This window comes from Microtus oregoni, unplaced genomic scaffold (assembly GCF_018167655.1).
Source record: "Microtus oregoni isolate MIOR12 unplaced genomic scaffold, Mior012 000035F_ref0000213, whole genome shotgun sequence".
Taxonomy (NCBI): Eukaryota; Metazoa; Chordata; class Mammalia; order Rodentia; family Cricetidae; genus Microtus; species Microtus oregoni.
This window is the reverse complement of record NW_024543094.1, coordinates 18,388,762-18,413,401: the sequence shown is the minus strand read 5'-3', so window position 1 is coordinate 18,413,401 and position 24,640 is coordinate 18,388,762. Positions and strand designations below refer to the sequence as shown.

Here is a 24,640-nt window from a genome sequence, read left to right as displayed (position 1 = left end):
TCTGCCTTCTTTTGATTTAGTGAGAGAAATACAGGATAATTGTTTTGAGATGACTACAGAGGAGGCTGAAATGACTTCTTCTATTGACATCCATACTAAGATAGCAAAGGTCACCACATTTTTGAAAATGAGACTGATTGGTCTTAGTCACATTCGTTCAAAAGCCCCCCCCCCTTTTTTGTGTGTGTGTTTTATGTTGGAGTCCCAAACCAGAAGCCTAAATAGGAATGGTGAGTCAGAGGAGTGGATTCCAGTGTGACGTTAGGCTTTTTCAGTTGGTTTTTGTAACAGTGCCTACTCTCAGTAAAGCACTTTCCCCAGAGTTTGCTGCAGGCATCTTTTAATGCTTGCCACAGTAGATGGGGCTTTATCATACTGTTGGATAAAGTTTTTGCTGCAAGCATCCAGATGTTTCTTTCACACCTTAATTAAAGAGCACCTCTTCTATCTTAGCTGTGTATAAGTCTTGATAGCTGCTGCAATTGAAATTAGATTTTAAATTAATTGTCAATACAATAAAAAGAACAACCTCCCATCCTTCTCTGGATATTGCTCAGTTCATATCTAGCTATAGCTTTAGAAACTTAAATTCTTTGTTATGATGAGTAAAGGAGTGAAAGTAGTTAACACAGTATAGATTGACTTGGTTTGATAATAGCATTCACAATATGTCCGGAAGCTATTGGCAAAACAGCCTGGGATGGGGGTTGCAGCTACAGAGTGGAAAAGTTGAGCTTGCTTAAGCGGTTGTAGAAGTTTAAATGTTTTAATCAAAACTAGCTACCACAGCTCTGCTGGACAGAATGCTTGGCATTTGAACAATGGTAAATAATGCTTTTAGGTCACAGGCTTTTAATAGGAGAAAGAAATAAAAGGAAACTACCAAAAATAAAGGAGATCAAATTAACTCTAAGCATCAGATGCTCAACTACTTATTCAAATTTGTTTATTTATAAAATGTAGTGGACTGCCCATAGGTTCCCTTGCTTATCAAGATTAACTGTTTTGATTAGGAAGGCTTGGAACTCTTTTATCAGTTTTATACGTAAATTTTAGCTAGATTGAATCTAAACTTAGATAAAATTTGGTTTAAAACCAGAATTGAACCCTAGTCAATATATTTTACTTAACTGATTTTAACTCTTAACAAATTAGGTTTCCAAGTGAATGTTTATTTCACATTTACAGAAATATTCCCATGAATTGTTGAGAAATGACAGAGACATACTTAGTAATACCAAATTAAAACCTAATCCAGATGAAAAGCATGCCAGCTCAGGTTTCTGCTGTGTTCACTCACTCTTTATTTGGAAGGGCTGCCGTCAGCACAGTGTTCTGAGTATTCCTCAGGTGTCGCAGGCCATAGTCTCTAAAGCAGCACTTCTCTAGTGGGTTGCTACCACCACAGGGGTCTACTAGCAGATAGCCTGTTATTTACATTACAATTCATAACAGTAGCAAATTACAATTATGCAGTTCCTATGAAATAATTTTTGTGTTTGGGGTCACCACAACATGAGAAACTATTTAAAGGGTTGCAGCATTAGGAAGGTTGAGAACCACTGCTTAGAGCAGAGGATAGATAGTAGTCATGTGTTACCAAGAACCAGGTGCTAAGTGGTTTTGGATTTGTAGACAGACCATGTGTTTTTGTTCTGCTCTGTCTTGTACTCTGCTGCTCTAGTGTGAAAACAGCCCCAGTGTCTAATGAGTAAGAATGACAGTGTGCCATTCAAACTTTATTTACTGAAATAGACAACAAACAAGGTTTGACCTGTGGGTCATGGTTTGCTGACCTGAAGGAATACTCATCTATGTATTCCAAACTGTGTTCGTTCCTCCTTTCTACTTGATGGAGGTTTTGGTAGCAAGATAGAGATTATTGGAGCCAATGTGGTGGTGCATGCCTTTAATACCAACACTTAGAATGCAGAGGCAGACCAACCTGGTCGACAAAGTGAGTTTCAGGTTAGTCAGGGCTACACAGAGAAATCTTGTTTTAAAAGGAAAAAAGAAAGGAAGGAAGGAAAGAAAAACGAAAGATACAGATTATTGACATAAGCAAAACGTGATTTTTAGTACACATCTGTTTGGCATATTTACTGAATACCTTGACTGTTCCAGCTCATGTTCTGGACAACACACAGGACTCTTAGTGAGGTGGCATTCTCTGTTCTCAGGTGACTGTGAGCCTCAGTGTATGTCACCAAAGAGATTTGAGAGCAAAATCTGTGAACACAACAGATTCTGCATGGAAAGTTTTAGATATAAGATATGAGAACCCAATCTTGCTGTCATCCGCATGAATGCTGAAGCCTGTATTTGATTTCCTCAGTCCATACCCTTCTTATTTGTAGACTCTTGCAATAGCTGAAGAACATTTAAGTGTTCTGGATTATGTTGTATTGAATATTTCTGTGTTAGGCTAAGTGACTAAGTGAAAATCTTGATTATTTATGAAAAATGGGATTTGGGTTTTCTCTCTAAATTCTCTTGGCTTTTATATCACTTTTGTCTGTTTCATTGCTGTGGCTCAATGGTTCATCTAAGGACTCTTCAGAGAAGCAAAGAATGACAGAAATGCTAGCTCTTGAATAATAACCTGTCATGTTTTCAAAATCATGCCACTTGATCTCAAGAGAAAACAGAAGCAAGAATATGCACATATTATTGTCAAAACATCCATACTATTGAGAAAGCTGCTGAAATCAACTTTGTTTATATGAAATACTTTATTTATTACTAACAGTTAATATAAGAGTCTCAGGATATTTTAATATTAGAGGTGATGGCATACATGAGCCAGAGAAATGGTTTTCTTCTTTTTATATTAAAAAATACTGTTGAAGTTATAGCAGTAAAGCTTTATTTTACAGATTAAAAGTGGAAGTTTCCTTTTAATTCACAAGTCCATTGGAAGCCAACTTTTCTCTTTTTTTGATACTAGTAATTAAACGTAAGGCCCCACTCTTGCCAGAAATGTACCATATCTTACCACTGAATTACATCTTTAGCCTCCGTGTGTGTGTGTGTGTGTGTGTGTGTGTGTGTGTGTACGCACACGCAGTTGCTAAGGATTAAACTCAAGTCCTCATGCTTGCATAGCAAACACTACTACAAACTAAGCCATCTCTCCTGCTCCCGCAACCCTCATTTTATGATTTTACTTTGAGATGGGGTCTCACTCAGTTGCCAAGGCAGGCTTTGCATTCACTGAAACCCAGGAAGTTGTTGAATTTGGTATTTTTCTTCTACTCACCCCCTTGATTAGCTGGGATTTCAGTCCTCTTCCTCCAGACCTGGCTCCATATTTTTTTCTTCATGCAAAATTTTAGGTAGTAATTTATTTTAGGCAGTAGTTTGATCCAGGAGTGAAGGTGATAGTCTAGCACAAGATGGCAGACTGACATGTGGGTCAGGGCCAAATCCAGTTTACCACTTGGTTTGTAGAAGTTCTGTGGAGCTTAGTGTACCTGTCGTTTGTGAGCACTGCCACACTAGAGTCCAGGGAGTTGTGAGAAAGAGTGTGTAGAACATTTCCTACTGACTGTGACAGGAGTTGCTGAGCCTGGTCTAGGGCAGTGTTCTCCAACAGAATTTTCTGCCATGACAGAAATGTTCAATGTGCCTCTAACAACATGACTTTTTTGTAGTCAGGTGGTAGCTTATTTCTAACTGCTCCCTGTAGGATAGAAACTACTGTGTTTGAAGATGAACAGTGTTATCATTATAGACCAGCATTATTTGTTGTTGAATTTGGTGGAATGGCAGGAAACATGAAACACGCATCTCTTATAGTGACATATGACATATGCCTGTAGGATACAATCAGTAAAAACTGCTCTGATTTCAACCATTTCATGTATGTTGTTATTCTCTGCAGTGAGGAGGAGCTCCCATATCATAATGCAGCTGCAGAGCGGGTAAGTGTGGCTCTTTGTTTATTTGTAGTTATTGATGAATTTCCTCTAGAGGAACAGAATCTGCTTTTGTGATATTTTGAGTGCTGAATCATACGTAACTGGCATCATTAGAATTTGATCATAATTGTATTGCTGTTATGAAAGGAATTCAAATAAGGGTGAAATAAGAGGATTTATAAGATTCTCATCTTTCTTTAAAATTAAGGAAAAAGGAGCAGGGTGGTGGTGGCGCATACCTTTAATCCCAACAGGAGGAGGCAGAGGCAGGAGGATCTCTGTGAGTTCAAGGTCAGCTTGGTCTACAAGAATTAGTTCCAGGACAGGCTCCAAAGCTGCAGAGAAACACTGTATTGAAAAAACAAAAACAAAACAAAAAAAGTAAGGAAAAGGTCAGCAGTCTAAAATGCTCAGCCCCAGCTTAAGGCTCTACCTGTATGAAACACTTCTCTGTGGCAGGAATTTCCATCCATCCATATTGTGTGTGTGTGTGGGGGGGGGTAATTCAGTTTTTTTCTCTCATTTTTGTTAATTTTTTGAAAAGTATACCCAGTGTATTTCGATCACACCTTTCTCCCATCCTCCTTTCCTACCCATTCAACTCTGTGTCCTTTTTTTGTTTTTATTCCATCAAGTACAGTCTGTGCTGCCCAGATACGCCTGAATGTGTAGCCTTCAATGGAGAGTGGTCAACCATAAAGAAAATTGATTCTCCCTCCTTCCTCTCCCAACAGCTGTCAACTTCCAATAGCTTCTGAACTAGGGGTGTGACTTCTTCCCAACCTTCCTTCTCCAACTGAAATTTTGTCTGGCTTGAGTTTGTGCAGATCTTATGCTTGCTTTCACAACTACTGCGAGCTCATCTGTATAGCTGCCCTGCCGTGTCCAGAAAACAGTTTCCGTATAATATCCACTGTCTGTGACTCCCAGGCTCTTCTATCATAATATCTGAGCCTCAGAGGAGAGGGTGTGGTATAGATGTCTGTTGAAGGAGCTGTGGGCTGCGTTCCTGCCGCCCGGCTCCCGGCCACCTGGCTAGCTTATGCCCCAAAATGACAACACACAAATTGTATTCATTTAAGCACCGCCTGGCCCATTTACTCTAGCTTCTTACTGGCTAATTCTTACATCTTGATTACCCGTTACTATTAATGTGTGTAGCACCCCAAGGTGCGCTTACCGGGAAGATTCTAGCCTACGTCCATCCTGGGTCGGAGCCTCATCGTGTCTGCTCTGGAGAGGAGCAGGCATGCCGTCTGTCTGAGGCATCTTACCTCACTTCCTCTTCCTCCCAGCATTCTGATCTGTTTACTCCACCCACCTAAAGGCTGGCCTATCAAATGGGCCAAGGCAGTTTCTTTATTAGCCAATGACCTTCCTCCATCAGATGTCCCATTTCAGACTGAGCATTTCACAATCCCTTATTCTCTACATCTGAACAGTTGTGAGTTTCTGGGTTAATCACCATCCACTGTAAAAGAAGCTTCTCTGATGAGTTATACTAATCTATGGGTATAACAATAAGTCATTAGGAGTAAGGCATCCCAACTGATCATTATGTATGCTCTGGATAATAAAGCACCATTCTAGACCTATAGCTCCATAGAATGTAGCTGTCCATGAGATTTTATCAGCTCCCCTCAAGTAATGCATAGAACGTTTCCCATCATCAGTTACCTTTTCACATTTTAAGGACTAGACAAGTGACACAGTCACCTGTCAGCTTTTCTGTAAACATTGTTCACTATCCTTAGCCAGGAGCTGGGTCTACACCTGGGCATACCTGAGAAGTAGAGATTAGAAGTTTGAATTGTTCATAATCACTTTACTCCTCTGTTCTCTTCCAAAATAAACTGTAGAATGAAAGTGAAGGTGTGTGTGTGTGTTCTACTGGGGAAGGGGCTGAGCTTCAGACAATGCAGGTGAAATTAATTATAATTTGAAAAATATTTTAGGAAAATTTTCTGAGATCAAATTTTTTTGAAAATCAAAACTGTAGAAAACCCTTAAGATGTAAAGAATTGTTATTTGCATATATGAAGAACAGCTGTGAACACCTGTGGGTGAAAGGTTGCCAGATTCTCTGGCAACATCATAGCCTAGATACTTTGACAGGGAACTTTCAATGGCTGCATCGCTGGGTGGCGTGTGTCTTGCCCTGGACTAGCTACTGCTTACGATCCCAGGACTGAGGAAAGGACATTTTTTGTTTGTTTTCTTTTTTTTTTTTCTGCTTGTGAGAAGCCCTCTGTCCAGTGACTAGAGGAGCCATTTGAGGCAAGATGGGAGATGATTGATAAGGGACTCAGGTCTTTAGTACTGCTGAAGTGACCTGGAGGTCAGGAAAGCAATCTGTGTAGATCAAGAGTACATGAAAAGGAAGAGGCAGTGATGGTGACCATCTTGTGAGTTCTGCCTTATGGGAACTTTGTGTCAGACTGTCCTAAGTGGCAGCATAAAGATTTGCTTCTGCCTTGCCCTGCTTTACTAATCATCTGGTCCACTGTTACACACACAGGGCCTCCATCTTTGCTCAGCTCCAATGCTGTTGTAACCATTACAGATAGTCTGTCTTATGATAGTTTTGCCTAAAGTTTGCTCCCTCCCTCCGTCCGTCCCTCCCTTCGTCCGTCCCTCCCTCTGTCTGTCCCTCCCTCCGTCTGTCCCTCCCTCCCTCCCTCCCTAGTGCCACAAAATCCATACTTTAGATTTTGAATTTTGATCTTTTCCTTGGCCTATTGGTTGACAGTTCTGCCCAGTAGACAAATGTCCCTGTCACAGTGAACGTGTGCTCCTTCTCCCCGACTCCAGCCCACAGCCTTCTGAGTTGTCTTTGACTCTCCTCAGACCCCATCTCATCTCTCAACCAATGCTGTGAGCTTGGCCATCCAGGTCTACTCAGAATTTTTTGACTTCATCTTTACTTCTGCTACCTTGGTCCATTGTAATTTTTCTTCTGGAGCTTCCTGTCTTCCTAGCTCAGCCCTTGCCCCTTTCTCTCACTGTTTTAGCTGTTCACCACAAACAATTAGAAGGATCCTGTTAAAATGAGTTAAAATCATGCCACTTTCTGATCAGAATCTCCTAATACCTCCCCTGTTCATCCACAGTAAAGCTCAAGTGCTAAGAGTGATCCTCAAGGTGTTGTAGGACCTCACTCTTTGCCTTGTGCTACCTCCTTTCATTCAATTCCTGGCTCCCTAGTATCTCCTGAATGTGTGGGTGGGACAGAGTTCCTCTCAAGGCTTTCCCACTGGCTTCTTCTTGTGGGGTGTTTTGCTGTCCTCATAGTAATTGCAAGGCTCAACCTCTTTAGTTCCTTCAAGAATTTACTCTAATATCACTTATAGGATATGATTGTTCATAGTCATCTAACCTAAAGTTGGGAACTTCTCTCCGATGTTAATAATCTTCTTTATTTTTTTTCTGTATTGTACATAACACAGTTTACATGTTAGATATTTTGAAGATCTTTTTCACTCATCTGTTTCTCCCACTAGGTTGTAATCTGTATGAGTCACATACCACCTTCTTTATAGCACTGAATATATTGACTTAAAAGCTGCTGGAGTTTGCAGATATTGTAGGGTCCTGAACTAGAAAGGTCAGAGAAAAAAGAATTAAAATTGTTGTTTGTTTTTTAAACAAAGGCTAGGTTGTATTAATCTAGTAAAAACCTCTCTCCAACTCTTCCTTCACTATTTGTAATTTTTTGGTTGAGAAACCTTAGAGTCTTTAATCCAGTAATTGGATAAGCCAAGAAAAGTTCTAGTAAAGAAGAAATGTAAGGCAAATTAGTGGAGGGTACGTGCTTAAAAAGTAAGCATGTTTAATTTTTTTTTTTTAAGACTGAGCTGTATAGTAAGATTCCTGCCCAATACAAGTATGTATATGATTACTTAATTAACTTCTTGTTTGAAGTTCTAATATAATAGGAAATTACTAAAAAGTAATCTGTATATACCTTAATGATTTATTTAAAATTCCAAGCGTGATGGGTGGCACACGCCTTTAATCTCAGCACTCATGAGGCAGAGGCAGGTAGAACTCTATAGTTTGAGACCAACCTAGCTTTCCTAGAGAGTTCCTGGCCACCAGAGGTACACTGTGAAATCCTCCCTACCATTTATGTAAAAAACATTAAGATGAGAACATATTTGTATATTTACTTGTCAGTGGGGTAAGAGAAGGTTTTGAGGTAGTTTCTTCCTTAGAGCCTTTTCACACATTACGTGTGTTTATTTTATGGCCTTCTTTAATTTTTTCTGCATTTATTTGTTATAAATGCACCCATGAATGTATGCAAGCTTGCATGTGTGTGTGTGTGCACATTTGTGTGTGTTATTCACAGCACACATGTGGAGGTTGGTTCTTTCCTTCCACCAGGTGGATACTGAGGTTTCAACTCAGGTTGTCACGCTTGGCAGCAGGTGGCTCTGACTCTTCATGTTATTTCACCAGGTCCCTCACTTTTAAGATATCTAATGTATAATATATAGCACATTAATTACATATATTTATGTAAGGATTTAATATATATTATATGGACTTCTTGGACACATGCAAAGAAGCTAGCATTCTGTCTGCCTATATGTAGTGACCAAGCTCTACCATTGTTAGACAGGTAATAAAAATTTATTTGTATTTTTTTCTTTGAGTTAGATCAAGAAAATGATTGGCTTGCTGAAGTTTACACTCCATAAAGCGTGCAGCTGAAACCGTGTTTCTTGGTACTTAGGAAGACTTGCTCTCTGTCTGTTTGAGTAATCATGACTTCAGTTCTAGCTCTGCCGATGCGTTATTTTATAGGAGACTATTCTCCATTTAAAAGAGGGACAGTAATCCTTTATAAGAGGATTAATGTAGTGTTTGCAAAATTATTTGGGTTTCCTCAAAAAGGCACTTAAACAAATAAACTCATATTTACCCTGTAGAGAACAATATTAATAATGGATTTTATTATTTCCTTGAGCTTATTAATGTTTTTAATAAGGAGGAAAGGTTATATAAAAATGTGAATTTTTATAGATAAAGCCATGAAATGCAGTGCAGTGTTCTTTATAATATATAAAATATGAGCGCCTTTTACTTTTAAATTTTTTATTTTATTTTTTTTTTGTTTGCGTATGCATGCTTATATGCATATGTGCCACTGTGGGCATGTTTTGAGAGGACAACTTTTGGTGGTTGATTCTCTGCATTCATCATGTGAATCCTGCAGATTAAGCTCAAGTTCTCAGGCTTTGTGGTGGGCAAGTGTTTTACCCCTGAACCATTTTGTCAGCCCCAATCCCTTATTTCTTCTAAAAAGTACGACTTCATTTTACATAGCATCAAGTCTTAATGATAAGTGACCATACTTTCCAGTGGCAAGGTATCCTGTACTTCCTATCCTCTTCTGACCTCTGCTGGTGAGATCTAAGCATGGGTGACTCTCAGCAACTTTACTTACATGTCCTTATTGTATAACATGCAGTAAAAACCCCAATTTTGTACTAGTCTCATTGTTACATTATATTTAGCACCTCATATATCTGAGCTTCTCCCCACATGTAAGCAGTTCCTCCAGTGGACAGTTGTTTCAGACCTACAGCTCAGTTCTCAGCAGACTGCTCCCTTGTTGATGCAGACTGAGAGCCCAGATGACTTTAACCTATGGTGTACAGATCAGAGGTATACATGACCTGATGCTTGCGTTTGCTAGAGCAGCTCATAGAACTTAAATGCCGTGCTTACTAGACCCATTTACAAAAAAAAAAATAAATGAAGGAAGGAAGGAAAGAGGGAAAGCAAGCAAGGTGATCACCAGCCTGGAAGTTGTCTAAACCCCATACCTGAAGGATATTAATGGAGTCTTTATGACATAGCCATAGTCAATGTGTGAGACCTGAATTCAATCTTCAGCGCTTGCGCGCTCTGTCTCTGTCTCTGTCTCTCTCTCTCTGTCTCTCTGTCTCTCTCTCTCTCTCTCTCACACACACACACACATACACACACACACGTACACCATCATTTGGGAAACAATTAGAAATTTTAGTGTATAGACTATGAGATGATAATGATTGAATTTGAAATTTCTTGGATAAGAATGGTACAATGATTAGGATAAAATTTTTGTTTTTAAATGGCTGTATCCTTGGAAATATTTAGATATGATGTACTCATATCTGTGATTTTTTAGTGTATTTGCCACACCCCCAAAATAAATAAAATTTGGCAAAAGATTAATACTTGTTAGATTTTCATGAACTACATAGAACATATGATATGTTTTTTTAAAATTTTCATGTAGGTTTGAAGTATTTCAAAATGAAAATAAGAAAAGTAATGTGCTTAAAGTCAAAAGTAAGCCGACAGAATCTATGCTGTCTGAGCTTCTCACACACACCAGCAGTTCTGATTTTCGTCACACTGTGGAAACCATCTGAGAACATTTGGAATGACACTTTATACCATTGTGCTACATGCGGGTATTATAAATTCTTCTGGTTGGTTGTTTCTGTATTACGTGGTGAAGTCATTCTCTTTCCTACTCTACTTGGGAACCACAGGATGGTAGTAATTATTTCACATTGCTGCCTATGTCCTGCTTTATGAAACTATTTAATATGTTGTTTTAAACTCTCTTGTACAACTGTTGTTTTAGGTAATGAAATTAAAAGATAAACATATGCTTTGGTCTCTGTGGTCAAGAAGTTAATGCTATAATAAACAACAACAATAATGTGATTTGAGCACTTAGTCTTCTAGTGTACATGTATTGAGTGCAACAATAATTGTAATGGTTCTCATTCTGTAGAACAGAGAACCAAGGTAAAGAAGGATCAAGTGATTTGTCCCAAGGGAAACCAATAGGAAGAGGCAGAATTCTGACTCAGCTGGGCCTTGGTCCATGCCACTAAATGCTGAGGGAATAGTTGAATTAGCTTGAACATGAAGGCATTTGGGAGAGGTCCTAGATTGTAAACATTTGAACTGAATCTTGAGAAATTACAGAAGATACTGCCAGTGAATGATGTATTAGTTACTTTCTCATTGCTTTGACAAAAATATCTGACAAAAGCTTGTTTTGGAAAGGCTTTTGTTAAGGAAAGGCTTGCTTTGGCAGTTCGGGGTGCAGGGCTTATTTTGATGTGCAGTTCATCATGGCAGGGAAGTCATGCGGTAGAAGTTAGAACATCTGTCTGGTCACATGGCAGTCACAGGAAAACAGATGAGTTCTGGGGCTCAGATCACTTTCTACTTTTTTAGTCAGGTTCAGACCCCAACCAGCCTCAGTTAACTCATTTTAGAAACTCCCTCCCAGTTATAATCAGAGCTTTGTCTCCTGTGTGGTTGTACATCTGTCAAGTTGACAGTAAGCGTGAGCCATCACAGGTGGTGAGGAAAAGCACCACTAGCAGACAAATAGCAGAACTTGGTCAGAGAGGCTTGGTTGTGTGTTGGGAATAACCAGCAGTTCAGGACAACAGATTTGAGTTGAGAGTGTCTGTTAAAATCTCAGGTAGAAATCCTGACACAACTGTTGTATTCTACTTTCATTTTGGTGTAAATGAATCTGTGGCTTACTGATGCTCTGTAGCCTGTTTTTCTAGGGCACTTAAGTTCACAATTATCATATGTGGTTTCAGTTACTCTTCAAAACAATTATTAGAACAGTCAGCTTCAGTATATTTGGTGAGAAAGTAGGTTTTAGCCATGAATTACTGATTGGAGTGGAGAGGGAGACTTTGTGCATTCAAGTCTGGGGTAGTGAAATGATAGTATTGCAGAGTTAGCACTTAAGCTTAACTGATATTTAAACTCCTACACTAGGAGATTATCCAAGGTTTAAATTTTTTATCTGTATAGAAGAAAGAAAAGCATGTTTAATGGTTCTTCAGGATGCAAAAATGGATGGCAAACATTAATATGCAAAAGTGTATCTAAAAAAAAAGAATACTACTTACTAAAGTGGTATATTGGTAATTCATGAAATCAAAGTGAAAGTTAGCAAGAGATGTCTGGGTCCCATAGGGCTGCTTGGGCTAAGTGTGTATCATGCTCTTGTGCTGATGTGGATTATGTGGGTGTTTTCCTGTTGGTAGAGGAGGAGGTTATGCTATAAGAAGTCAAAGGATGGAATGGGGAATAACAAAAACACAGCAAATGGCCCCTTAACCAGACCCTGGTTCTTCACAGTTTGGCCTTCTCTAAAGTCAGATTTAGCACATTTAGCAAAACATTAATTAGATTTCAGTGCCCCACTGAGTTTTAAAATTAAACATATTTCTGGAACCATCTGCATCATTTTATCACTAATATAATAAAAATCGTGTTTATCCTTTTGAAAAATGGGAATTAACGTTCTTTTGCTCACAAGTGATTATCTTTTATTATAAAAACTTTAAAGAGTTAGAAAGTACTTATAGAGTTTTATGAATATACCTAAAGGTAAATTCTCTAAAATCATTCTCATTGGTGAGTATCTGTTCTTAAATTCAGGATTTTCCTTGGGGATTTATGTTTTTAGATCTTAAATTATTGGTGGTGGGTGTGTGCCATCTGTCAGTGTACTGCCTGCCTGTTTGGGGCTGGAGTGAAGCCAGTCAGTAAGGAGCCATAATTTTCATTCAGGAAACATGATTGCCTGTGTTAGAAAGAATACAGGATGGCAACTGAAGACAGAAGAGAGGCGACAGCAAAGCATAAGGAGAGCCCACCTGCCTGCTCTCTCTCTCTCTGCCCTTGCTAGATTTGTCCCTTAAGCTCTTGTATCTGCTTCCTCAGTGACAGACCTGCCTCATGAGGCTAAAGGGAGCGTGCATCCTTGGAGTGTAAGATGAAGCTGCAGAATTGTTGCCTTTCTTGGGTAGTTGTTTCTTTTCATTGCTTTTTATCATGCATTTAGGTCTCAATACTTAGGGGAAAAGTATTTTTCCCTTGGAAACCCCAAAAGTTAAACCCTGTTAACCTGCCTCAGTGCTCTGCTCTGATGCAGATCTCAGTCTTGATATATGACATACAAGACTCTTCACCTTGTTTCCTTTTTCAACTCTTTGAAACTTCTGTCAGCTCCATGGGGTGCTGAATGATATCAGAATCACACGTATCCCACACCACACCAGATAAATTCCATAATAATCTTTCAGCTCCTCGTGTAGGGTCTTTGACTGCTTTTCCATGTGATCTTGGTACTAGCCTATTTCGTGTCAGAGTCCTTGCCACAGTGTTGTATCTCCTTTGTCAGCACACGAGGAGTCTCAGGTTACAACGCTGGCTCATTTTTGTATATTATTTCTCTAGCATGAAGCTTGTTATATAGAAATCATGCAGTAACTAAATTAAATTCTTTTAAAAAGCAGACTTAGTCATCAAAAATATTAATGTGCTAGAATTGAGTAACATTAGATAAAAGAGAATTGAAACTTGTAGTTGTTTTTCTGTTGCTTTGCAAAATAACTTCAAATTTTCCTTTTAAAAAACTTTTGTAGTCTACGTTGGACCTTTCTGATTGTCTTTAAAGCCCTTTCACTGTCTTCTCACTGACAGCAAATACTATGTGAGATTCCTGCTGTCAGCTCTTGGCTGCTGTTGATACTGGTCTCATATTATCCCTCTTAGAAGCAAGTTAGGCAGGGCATTTGCTCTCTGGAATAATGTCACTTCAAAAAGCATTTTCTTTGTTTTTTTTTATCTTGTGATTTATTAGTAAAGAAGTGTCAAACAAACAATAACACTGTATTTGAATTTTATTTTAGCAAAAGCAACTGGAAATTGAAAGAACTACCAAATGGCTGAAAATGCTGAAAGGATGGGAAAAATATAAGAATACCGAGAAGGTAATTTAAAATAATGTTATTTCCATATGAAGCTATTGAAATTCATTGTGGATTTTCACAGTAAGAGTTTTCCTTCAATTATTCCAATGTTTACACTCACGTTTATTTTTGAAATTTTAGTTTAATGAAGCAGAATGCTTTATCTTAAAAATCTTCACGTTGGAAATGGAGTCCCCAGGTCAGAGTGGTTCCAGCAGTCAGAGCAGTGCTGGCTGTCCAGAGGTCTAGTGTAACTGGGTTTAACTGCTCTGTTATGTCTTCTGTGCCTCAGTTTCTTCTGCTTCCACTCTGGCTTCCCTTTGGGGTCAGAATCCTTGCTGTCGTTCCAGACCTCACATCCATATCACATTGCTGAAAAAGAATGCCCTCTGAACACTTGTCCTGGAAGCAGGAGCCATCTTCTCTCCAGAAGCTTCCAGAAACCCTTGTGCTGCTCTGCCCTGAGTCCCTGCTAAGTTTTAAACCAAGTAGAGGGGTACGAGAGGGGAACCAACAAAACTAAAACTCAAGTTCCTTAAGATCACTCCCAGTCTTGCTGAGAAGATTCAGCAGGTTAATGTGCTGTGCAAGCCTGGTGGACCAGAGTTTGAGTCCCCAGCCCATATAAATCAAGTTGTCCTCAGACGGCCATATGAGTGCTGGAGGATGCTTTCCAAAGTTTAATGTTACCAGTTGCAACACGGTGCCAACAGTTTTCCTTCAAGTCAGAGCTTTCATGTATTTATTGTGAGAAAATGCTTGCCAAATATAGCCATAAATCTGAAGAGCCCTAGAACTGTGGGTGGTTAGTTGTTCTTTCAAGTATAATGGCATTCTGTGAGATGAAGCATTTGGTGCAAATTGTCATTCAGACATCTTGAGAAGCACTTTTTCCAAGGTAGGTACCAGCTCCAGAAGGACTTCTGATTTCATCAGTCAGCATATCACTGCAACCTGTGCCCAAGAGTTTAAGAGTTAATTCAATTAGTGCTTTCTATGTTAGGAACATTCCTATGTAAAACTGACCTTGTAAAAAAAAAAATGAGTAAAAAGTACAGTAATTCCACATTGTACTGTTGTTGCCTTGGTTTGTACCCTGTGGTAGTAGCTTTATTACCATCCCTTTCTGCCGTCAGTGCAAAAGTCATAGTGAAAATGGAAAGAGACAGCGTGTTCATATTTTGAAAATGATTTTGGTCTCATGCTTGCAAACCCCTAATATCTCACCTTCAGTTCATTCACAGTGTAATAGTGCTCATTTTAAAGGGATGCTGGTCTGATGGACCAACACAGGAAAACTAGCATGACCTGGCCTATAGACAACACCCAGTAAATGCTAGTTACCTGTGTAAAGCTTTTAAAGGGTGGGAAACATCCTATGCCAGAACACAACTAAGCTAACTTTTAGAACTTGTGGGTTTTTTCCCCTTCTATTTCCTTACTCTTTAAATTTTTAAATTCCACTTATTTAGTATCTGTGTATGTAGGTGCATGTGTGTTACAATGTGCAAATGGAGGTTAGAGTACAATGGTCAAGAGTCAGGTTTCTTCTAATGTATGTGGTCTCTGGGTTTTTAAATTAGGTTTTCAGGCTGGACTACAGCACCTTTACCTGCTGAGCCATTGCACTGGCCTGCATTTCTTTATACTTTCCCATGAAATCAGCCTTTCCCAAATACACACTTGTATAAGTACAAATTATTGTGTGTCAGCATAACAAGAATTGTGAAGAGCATCAGTTACTCGGGTTTTAACTGACGTAGGAGCAGCCCTGAGGCTAAGATAAAGCTCAGTGGAATAGTTTCGGTTTAAATTCCAGCTTGTCTCATACTAACTGTATGACTTTGGGGAAGATATTTAATTTTTCCACAGCAAGGTTACCTTGACGCGGGGCAACAGTAATGCCTACTTTTCGAGCTGTGGTGAGGATTAAATAACCTACCTTAGTACAGCATAGGAAGTGCTGCTTGTTAGCCCAGGAAAGGCTGTTTTGCAGTGTTGGGGAAAAGCAAAGTCAAGTAAGGTTTCTTTTATTATAGGACTCTTCAGCCGTTACTGTGGACTCTGACCTGCCATTGTAGGAAAATTATTCACTGTGGAGATCTTTTGGTTATAGGATATCTCACAGAGCTAAGGTCATCGTTTTTTCTTTGTGAGCACCACAAATATCCTTATTTTAAAGTTAAATTCTTACTATTCTATTTTACACCAAAGTGAGTTAATTTTGTGTTGTTGAGTCTTTGTTTTAACATTGAGTTTAGAACTCAAGATAATTTTAAAAGGAATCACTTCGAAGTGGGAAATTAGGTATAGTTTCTGTGCTCTTATTTAATAGCACACCCCCTCAGATCAGCTTGCAGCTGACAGCTCCTTTTCCTCTGTGGAAAGATTGCTCAAGCCATGATGACAGGATAAGTTTCGAAGCATCGCACCTACACTTTGGTTTCACATTCAGTCTAATAAAGTATTTGTAGGATTATGCGGCTTTATTCTTTTCCAGTCTGCATGTATCTGTTGAAGTAAGGAAGTCTGTAAAGATGAGTACTTCTGCTAGGCTATTATTCTGACAGCAACTCCAGCTAATGCAGTTCCCATTAAGAGGGATTTTAGCAGAACTATTTCTTTGATGTATAATTTTAAAGCACTCTCCCATAACTATAGTGGTAGAATCATTTGATGATATATATAGTCCAATTTGGTGTGAAACAGAATGTACCTTCTAAAAGAATTACCACCTTCAATTCATACCTTGTTTTAAATTACACTGATGTAAAAAGGTAACATTTATTTTTGTTTCTTCCAAAGGGAGGGAGGAATGTTTTCTCCTGAGTCCCTGCTTACATAGCAACCATGCAGAAAGGTTCTAAAAATGTCTTGAAATGCACACATGGCGCTAGTGTAGAATATTTGGAGTTTTAGAGCTGAGCTTTCCTGAAGGTCATGATGGCTGTGTTCCCGCAGTGATGGCCTGCCTGCTGCAACAGGGGCTTTGTTTCCTTTTACCTGGGAGGTGTGTGCTTACATCACAGGTACACAGGGTTGTCATAGAAAATGGATAGGAATGCTGTGCTAACTGGAAGACCAGCAGATAGAAACTACACTATGGACTTGTCAATATGCTTTGATGTAATGACTGATGTTTTACAAAATTGCTAAAACTTCTATCATGATTGACAAGATGGAAGGAAAAATGTGTAAACATAGCAAGTCAGTTATGTAAATGGTCAAGCATGGTCACTGCTCAGCATCTGAGGGGGTTGTTCTAGGACCCTTGTGGTTCCAGAGTCCACAGATGCACTGGTCTTTCATATCGAATGGCACAGTGTTTGTAAGTAGCCAGTGGCTAGCGTCTGTCATCTCCAGGCCAAGTGTACATGTGGTGTGAATATTTACTAGACAGCACTAACATGAAAGAAGTTTGAGACATTTGTAAAACAGTTTTTTAAAAAAATAATTTTGACTTGTGATTAAATCTAGAGATATAGAACCATGAGTCTAGAGGGCCAAGTATATGTGAAAATCAATAAGTGTAATTAAAAGTTCTTATTTTAGAAACATCTTCATTACTTTTCTGATATATGTTTAATGTGCATATTTGGTTGGATGCCAGAGATATCACTTTTATATTTCTTTTAAGTTCAATTATCATTGTTTCAGTGTTGTCTACTCTTAAGTTTTAAAGCATTTTTTGTCACTTATCCATATAGTTTAATAACTCTAGCTTGACAAAACCCATGTATTGTGGTCACGAAAGGATGACCTTTGTTCTTAAGAAATATAAACTCCATAATTGTATATCTGCTTCCATGTGTGTGTTGTATGCTTATGGAAAAGGGCCCATGATTACAATCACAGTTTGGGGGAGGTACAGATAAGTGGATCCCTGGAGCTTGCTGGACCATCAGTCTGGTCTACTTGGCAAGTACCAGACCAATAGAGACCCTGTGTCAAGAGATGGAGGTAAACAGTACCTGAAGAATTAAGAGGAACTCCTATGTTATTATTTGGCCTGCACATACACATGCATAATATGTGTGTCTGCACACATGTACCCATGCAGCTTCTCAAACGAAAGCATAGGCGCGTGCATGCACACACACCCTTCGAGCTTATGTGTCTAAGTTGTGAATAAAACAGAAGAATGTAATGCTTAGACTTGGGTTTCATCTCTTAGATACATCATTATGTATATGCAAGTGTTGTAAAGTCTAAAGAAATAAGTAAAATCTCAAACCCTCCTTAAGGGTTCCTGCCATAATTTATTAATAATTTCTTCTTTTGGACATTAATTTTTAAATTTTGAAGTGTTATTATATATCACATTGTAATGACCTTAATAGATTTGTATATTGTTTTGAATGGACTTGAATCACATAATTATAAGATAAGGAAGCCTGTTGGGTCTTAAGATCCTTAGAGTAATTGCAATGTATATTTCAAGAACCTAAGATGATAATGATTACTTAGATGCCTAATGTTTTTGAAAAGCAAATTGTGGGCTGGGGAAGTACCTTAGTAGTTGAGAGCACTTGCCTATCATGTGCAAGGCCCTGGGCTTGATTCCCTACATAGCTGACAAAGGAGTAAAGAGGGGTCTTTGTCTTTCTTTGATGGAAATTTGCCAACTATTTAGTATGCTTTTAAGAAAAGGGACAAATGGTGAGGTGGGCAGTTGAGCTAACTGGGGTCTGAGATGGCACACCATGTATTCTACAGGGAGATGGTGTTAGGAAAGAGTTTATACGATGCTGTCTGCACTCATGAGGATGCTTTCGGCACAGGACCACTTCCTACTATTTGGATCACCTTCTAGCAGTGTGGGAAAGGATGGTATATAGTAAGAAATGTGTAAACAAGATGAGTCGCCAAAGAGCATTGGCTCTGCTCCTTTTAACCTAAGGACACTTCTGTGATAGTCAGGCATTCCGATTTACCAAGTGTTCTTGACGGTTCTTTTTTTCCTATTTTCTTTTGGTAGTTTTTTATTTTTTTCCTTCTGTGATTATGTTTCCCTTTTAAGATATAAAAAAATAAATAAGTGACAAAACCTAATTGTATTGACTTATTAAAATTTATAAATTAATAGTCATAAATATCTGGAAAAGAAAACCTGAGAGATATTCAGTAGACCAATGGAAGGGACTATTTGAACTTTTGTCAGTTTGTAACCTCCAGTTTCCTTCTTTTTTAATCAGTTTCATCGACGAATTTACAAAGGAATTCCACTCCAGCTCCGAGGCGAAGTCTGGGCTCTTCTTCTTGAGATCCCTAAAATGAAAGAAGAAACAAAAGACCTTTATAGTGTGAGTAGCTAAATTAACTATGAGTTTGAAGTTAAAATGCAAAATCGTTTCTCTTTTTTTTTAAGGTGATAGGGTATTCTCCGATCACCTGAAATTGTATTGAGATTTCATTGTTTACTGTTTTGTTGTTGTTTTTTTTTTTTTTTAGTGCCAGTCTACTCAAATTTTAGATCAAGTGTTGTCTGTATCGACCACTATTGTTAGACACTGACAGTGATCCATTAGTGCTAGGGCATATTTATAAGGAAAGTTGACTTATGTTTGGTTGTTGTACTAATAAGAAGATGTATATCATGTTCAGAGTTTATGGGGAAGGTAAAAGCAGAATCCCATTTTCTAACACTGCCTGTGTGTACTCTTTCTAAACCTACGTTTATATTAACCTTTGAAAAAAATGAGAATTTACATCTAAGATTCTTAGATCCATAGGTTTTAAAGTATGTTCCATAGAAAATGTATTTACATAGAATGAATTACAACAGAACAAATGGGGGGAAAAAGAAAAATCAATTTAAACCCAGGCAGTTGTGAAAGACACCTTAGTGTCTTTTGGTATTTTTCTTCCCTATGTGCGAACTCAGATGAAAGCTTACCAAATGAAAGAGAATAAGCAGTAGTTAAAGAATTAATAGTTTTATGAGAGTACAGGGCTTCACACAGGCAGTGAATTTTGCGTTTCAGGGTATTAGAGTTTGACATTACTTTAGACTAGTGATAAGATTATTATTAGCATCAAGTTTTTAGAGCCCATCTTCAAAGTGATGTTTACCTGAGAGAGCACACATACAGTTTAACTCTAGCACTTAGAACAGTGTGCCCAGCATACAGCACGTGCTCAGTAACTATCTGGTTAATAAATGAACACAGAAATTAGCCAGACCACACAGTACTTTTGTCTGCATACTGCATTCATTTCCAGGGCTGCGGGTGACCAAAGTCAGCAGTTTGTCCTGTCACAGTTCTGGAGGATAGAGTTCAGAAATTAGTGTTGCAGCAGGGAAGACTCTTTCCTGGCCTTCTGCCAACCTCTGCTGGCTGCCCACAATTGTTAGTGTTCCTTGGCTGTAGCTCTGTAGCTCCTTCTCTGCCTCCTGTGTCACATGTCACGTGTCTCCTCCCTGATAAAGGTTGCCAGCCGTTGGATTTCAGTTTTGTTGTTCTGCACATGCTCTCTTCTGAGCTTAATAGTGATTTCAAAGTCTCTGCTTCCCTATAAGGCCACATGCACTGGTTCTGGGTGGACACGAGGGGACACTCTTCAACCTAATATATATATATTTCCTAGTTCACATAAGAGAGTGGTTTAGTAACCCAGTAACAACAAAACAAATGAGTGTTAAGGCTCCCAAGCTAATTGTTTAGTTTGATACCTTCAGACATTAAAATTATTGCTTCATTCTCCTCGTGACATCATTTAATCATGCCTTCTTTTTCTGATCTTCTTTCCTTGTCCCTCTACAAAAATGACTTACGTTTCTGTCTGCACTATGCCATGAAGTGATTTTTCCTTTTTTAATCTACCAAGGTATTGTGTTCTGAGATGGAGCCTGGCATGTTGGTATATTCAGGCCTTTGGCTTCATCTGCAGACGTCTGTGCTTCTTGTTGGAGCAGAGCTCTGCATGGTGTTACATAGCACACAAAGGTAAAGGAGTGCAGTGTGCGGAGCTGGCGCTTCCTGTGAGGACACGAGACTGTGCAGATGTTTGCATTCTAGATAGTGCGTGACATTTACACAGCCAAATAAAAGCATTAACTGAGCTGAAATCCACAGAGTCTCAGTAGACTAGAAGACTTGAGTGGGGAAAAAAAATGGGTTGAGTTTTCAAAGTGCTTTAGAATGCCCTTTCTGATTCCCTTTCTCCAGCTGGGATCTGGTTGGTTTTAGTTTGAAGCTTCGTATTGTTGTATTTTGGAAACATCTTTCCTACTTCACCCTGTGGAGCATTGACCTTGTTAGGGTACTTTATGGACATTATTTGCGTGCTGTACAGGGATTGTCTTACTGAAGTCTTGCCATTACAGCATGAGGCAGGTTTTACTACTGTTTTCTGTGTCATTATTGTTTCATCTAACAGACCAGGAACCTGAGCTTAGCAAGGTTTTGTAACTTCTCACCCAGGGTGAGCAAAGAACCCAGTCTGTTCTGGCTCCAAACCAGTGTTTCCCCTTTTCATTTAATTATATCACATTTGTGTCTGTCTTGAATTTAGAAACATATGTTAAAGTGGCAGAAGGCCCATGCACCATGGTTCTGAAACTCCACAGCATGAGCCTAGTTCAGGCTTCTGGGAGGAACCCCACAGACACTGCTGGCCTTTCATCTCATTGCCGCCCTGTCAGCCTCTCTCTACAGTATAGGCTCAGTAGGTCTCTTCCTTTTAGTGAAAGCATTCCTCCATGTTATCACTGTGGTACTTGTGAATATGGATCTCCCTGTTGGGTAGTTGTAGAGTCTGCCCACCTACTTGTTAGTGGGATGTGGGTAGGGAGTGCCGTGTTTGTTTCACTGCATCTGCTGCCTGTAAATTCCTTGGAACATAAATAACATTTCTGCCCAGTGCACTTTTACCTGCTTCCTTGCCTTTGCTTCTGTCTTAATGTCTTTGCTGTGATTTTCATGTCTTTGAGAAAAGCCAGTATTATAGATATGTTTGGGTCTTTTTTTTTTTACTTCAGCTAAATTTTATTTTAAGACATTTTTTGGTCATGTCTTTCTTCCTATGTTTTGACATCTCAGTGCTTACCAGGAGGCCTTTAGAACAAGTGAAGCCTCTATATTTGACTGTTTCCTTAACAATAAAAGATATTTAAAAACCAAATATATACAGGTTACTATTTGTATTGCTTCAAAACTCTGGAACATACTGTGGTTATTCTTCATGTTTTTTTGGGGGGGGGGTATATTGTATTGCTGAGGATGAAACAGGTCTCTCATAGACTAGAAAAATGTTATCTCACTGGGTCATACTCCCCAGGCCACTCTCCTATTTTAAAAAGCTGCAGAAGGTCACACCTCAAAACACAGTTAAAATACTTAACATATATACACATAAATGTCAAGCCCATGTATATTATAGACATAACCACTTTTCCTTTTAACTTAGGGGTTAAAGTTATGTTTTATATATATATTTATTGGAATTAATTTAGACTCGGTTGTATCACCAGTATATGATAAATGACTCTATATGAATGTGTGTCTATAGATAATGATTCATACTTAAACATAGGTAAATACAAATAGTTACAAATTTTAATCATCTTTCTGGTTGAACACTGGTAATGAAAACAGTCATAATTTAGCTCCCTTTCCCCAGAAATGCCACCAAATTGACATCAGAGTTTTAAAAAAGGCAAACCTATAAGGAATAAGAAAATGAAGAAATCATGTCTACCACAGTTTGGACCTCAGAGTGCAGAGAGTTCAGACAGGCAGGCAGAGTAAACAAAACAAATCTGAGGAATCTAAGTTCTGTTCTGGCAGTAGGAATCTGGAGAAGCCACATGGTTTATGTCTTTAATCTCTAGAGGACTTGGTAATTACCACCTGCAGGTACCTCAGGACATAAAGGTGAAGCTGAACACTGAAGTGACTGAAAGTCTGTGGGTGAAGCAGTTGGGAGCAAGTCCCCAAGTCTCCTCCAGCACAGGCCCAGGACTGTAGGTCTCTTACTGGGAGAAGGTGAAGCAGCTGCTGTCCTAGCTGTACAGGGGAGTATAATACCCCAATTTTGGTACAGTTAGCTTTTTCTCAGGAATACCAACAGTTAGATGCCAGTCAGGAGCTGGAGAGAGATTCCCTGGGATATGTGACCAGTGCAAGAAAATAGACACAAAGACCTAGGATTCTAGGGGCTGCACTGCAACTGCCCTGTTACATCCCCACTATACAGAGACATCACTGCCCACTGTCGTGAAGCTCCATCTGGGCACATGGCTTTGTTTAATGCCTTACTTTCAAGTGGAAACACATAACACAAATATTAGTAGTCATTTGAGGAAAAGGACTTAAATTGGAGACAAATAAAAACAAGTGGAAAAATGCTCTTGCAAGAAACAGATCATGGAATAAGAAGAAAACCTAAAAGATTGTTGTTAGTATCTTCAGAGAAATAAAATCGACATTGCACCCACAAAACAGTATAGTAAGCTATAAAAAGGAGCATTCTGTAATAGCAAAGACCTTAAGAATATAAAAAAAGCAATGAAAAACTTAATTGAAAATAATTGAAAATTTTCAGAAAATAAAATTTAAAGGCACAGATACTAATAGAGAAAAAAGAAAATGAGCTTGATTAGAAGATCCCACACTATAATAACCAAGCTCCTGAAAGAAAATGGAATCATGGCAGGGGAGGAAGAGGAAATTGACATAGGAATCCAGAATTATTAAAGACAGCTTTGCAGAGATGAGAGATGTATGAGTTTGTAAGATTGAAGTGCCCAAATCTGGATGAAAATAGGTCCAAAACAAGTAAAGAAATGGACAACCTCCAAACAGAGTGCTCCCACCAGCTCCAGAGAAGGAAAGATCTCACCTAGAAACGAAGAATTCCAGTGGCAGCACAGGAGGCCAGGAAATGGTAAAGCACTGCCTTTTGAGCAAGAATGCTTCTAATTTAGAATTCTCAAGCAGGTTCCACAGTCATTTGAAAGAGAAGTCACCAGATATTTAAGATTTCCAAACCTTTGTACTTCTGTGGTGCCCATTCACAGCAGCTATTGGAGAATGCAGTCCATAAACCAAGACGCAGGAATCAGGGACCCAAGCTGAGAGCAAAGCTAAGGAAGTCCTAAGACCAGAGGCAGTAGCCTTGAGGACAGGCCACCCAAGCAGAAGACTGGCTGCTTTGGGAGAAAGTTTAAGAAGTTGGCCACTAAGCCAGCCTCGGTAATGCATGTCTTTAATCCCAGCACTTGGGAGGCAGTGGCTACAGATAACTAGATCTCTGTGAGTTCAAGGCCAACCTTGTCTATGTAGTGAGTTCCAGGCTAGCTAAGGCTGCTCAGTGAGACCCTGTCTCAAACAAACAAACAAAAGATACAAAGAAAAGAAACTGGATATTCTGTGAATTCTACAGAGTGCTTCAGATTGGTGTTGAATTTCCTGCAAGAATATAGAAAGTGGCCGGGCGGTGGTGGCGCACGCCTTTAATCCCAGCACTCGGGAGGCAGAGGCAGGCGGATCTCTGTGAGTTCGAGACCAGCCTGGTCTACAAGAGCTAGTTCCAGGAAAGGCTCCAAAACCACAGAGAAACCCTGTCTCGAAAAACCAAAAAAAAAAAAAAAAAAAAAAGAATATAGAAAGTGAAGCAAATGAAGAAGCAGTAATTCATTCTAAGCAAAGAAAATCCTGAGCCAGAGGAAAAAGATTTTTTTTTAAAGATTTATTTATTATATATACAACATTCTGCCTCCATGTATGCCCACACACCAGAAGAGAGCGCCAAATCTCATTACAGATGGTTGTGAGCCACCATATGGTTGCTGGGAATTGAACTCTGGACCTTTGCTCTTTGCTCTTGACCGCTGAGCCATCTCTCCAGCCCCGGAAAAAGAATTTTTTGAAGAGTGCACCACTCAGCCATGTTAGTCCTACAAACCTCAGACATTCC

At 39.0% G+C, this 24,640-nt stretch overlaps 1 protein-coding gene across 3 annotated transcripts in view; it reads left to right on the top strand.

Annotated features, from left to right (window-relative positions):
* Positions 1–24,640, top strand: part of Usp6nl (USP6 N-terminal like) — a 134,632-nt gene that overhangs the window by 78,648 nt on the left and 31,344 nt on the right. For all 3 annotated transcript variants that reach the window (XM_041630734.1, XM_041630732.1, XM_041630735.1), the window contains 3 exons: positions 3,884–3,923; positions 13,661–13,741; positions 18,916–19,023. In XM_041630734.1, the coding sequence (XP_041486668.1) occupies positions 3,884–3,923; positions 13,661–13,741; positions 18,916–19,023 (229 nt within the window). The remainder of the gene's footprint in view (positions 1–3,883; positions 3,924–13,660; positions 13,742–18,915; positions 19,024–24,640) is intronic.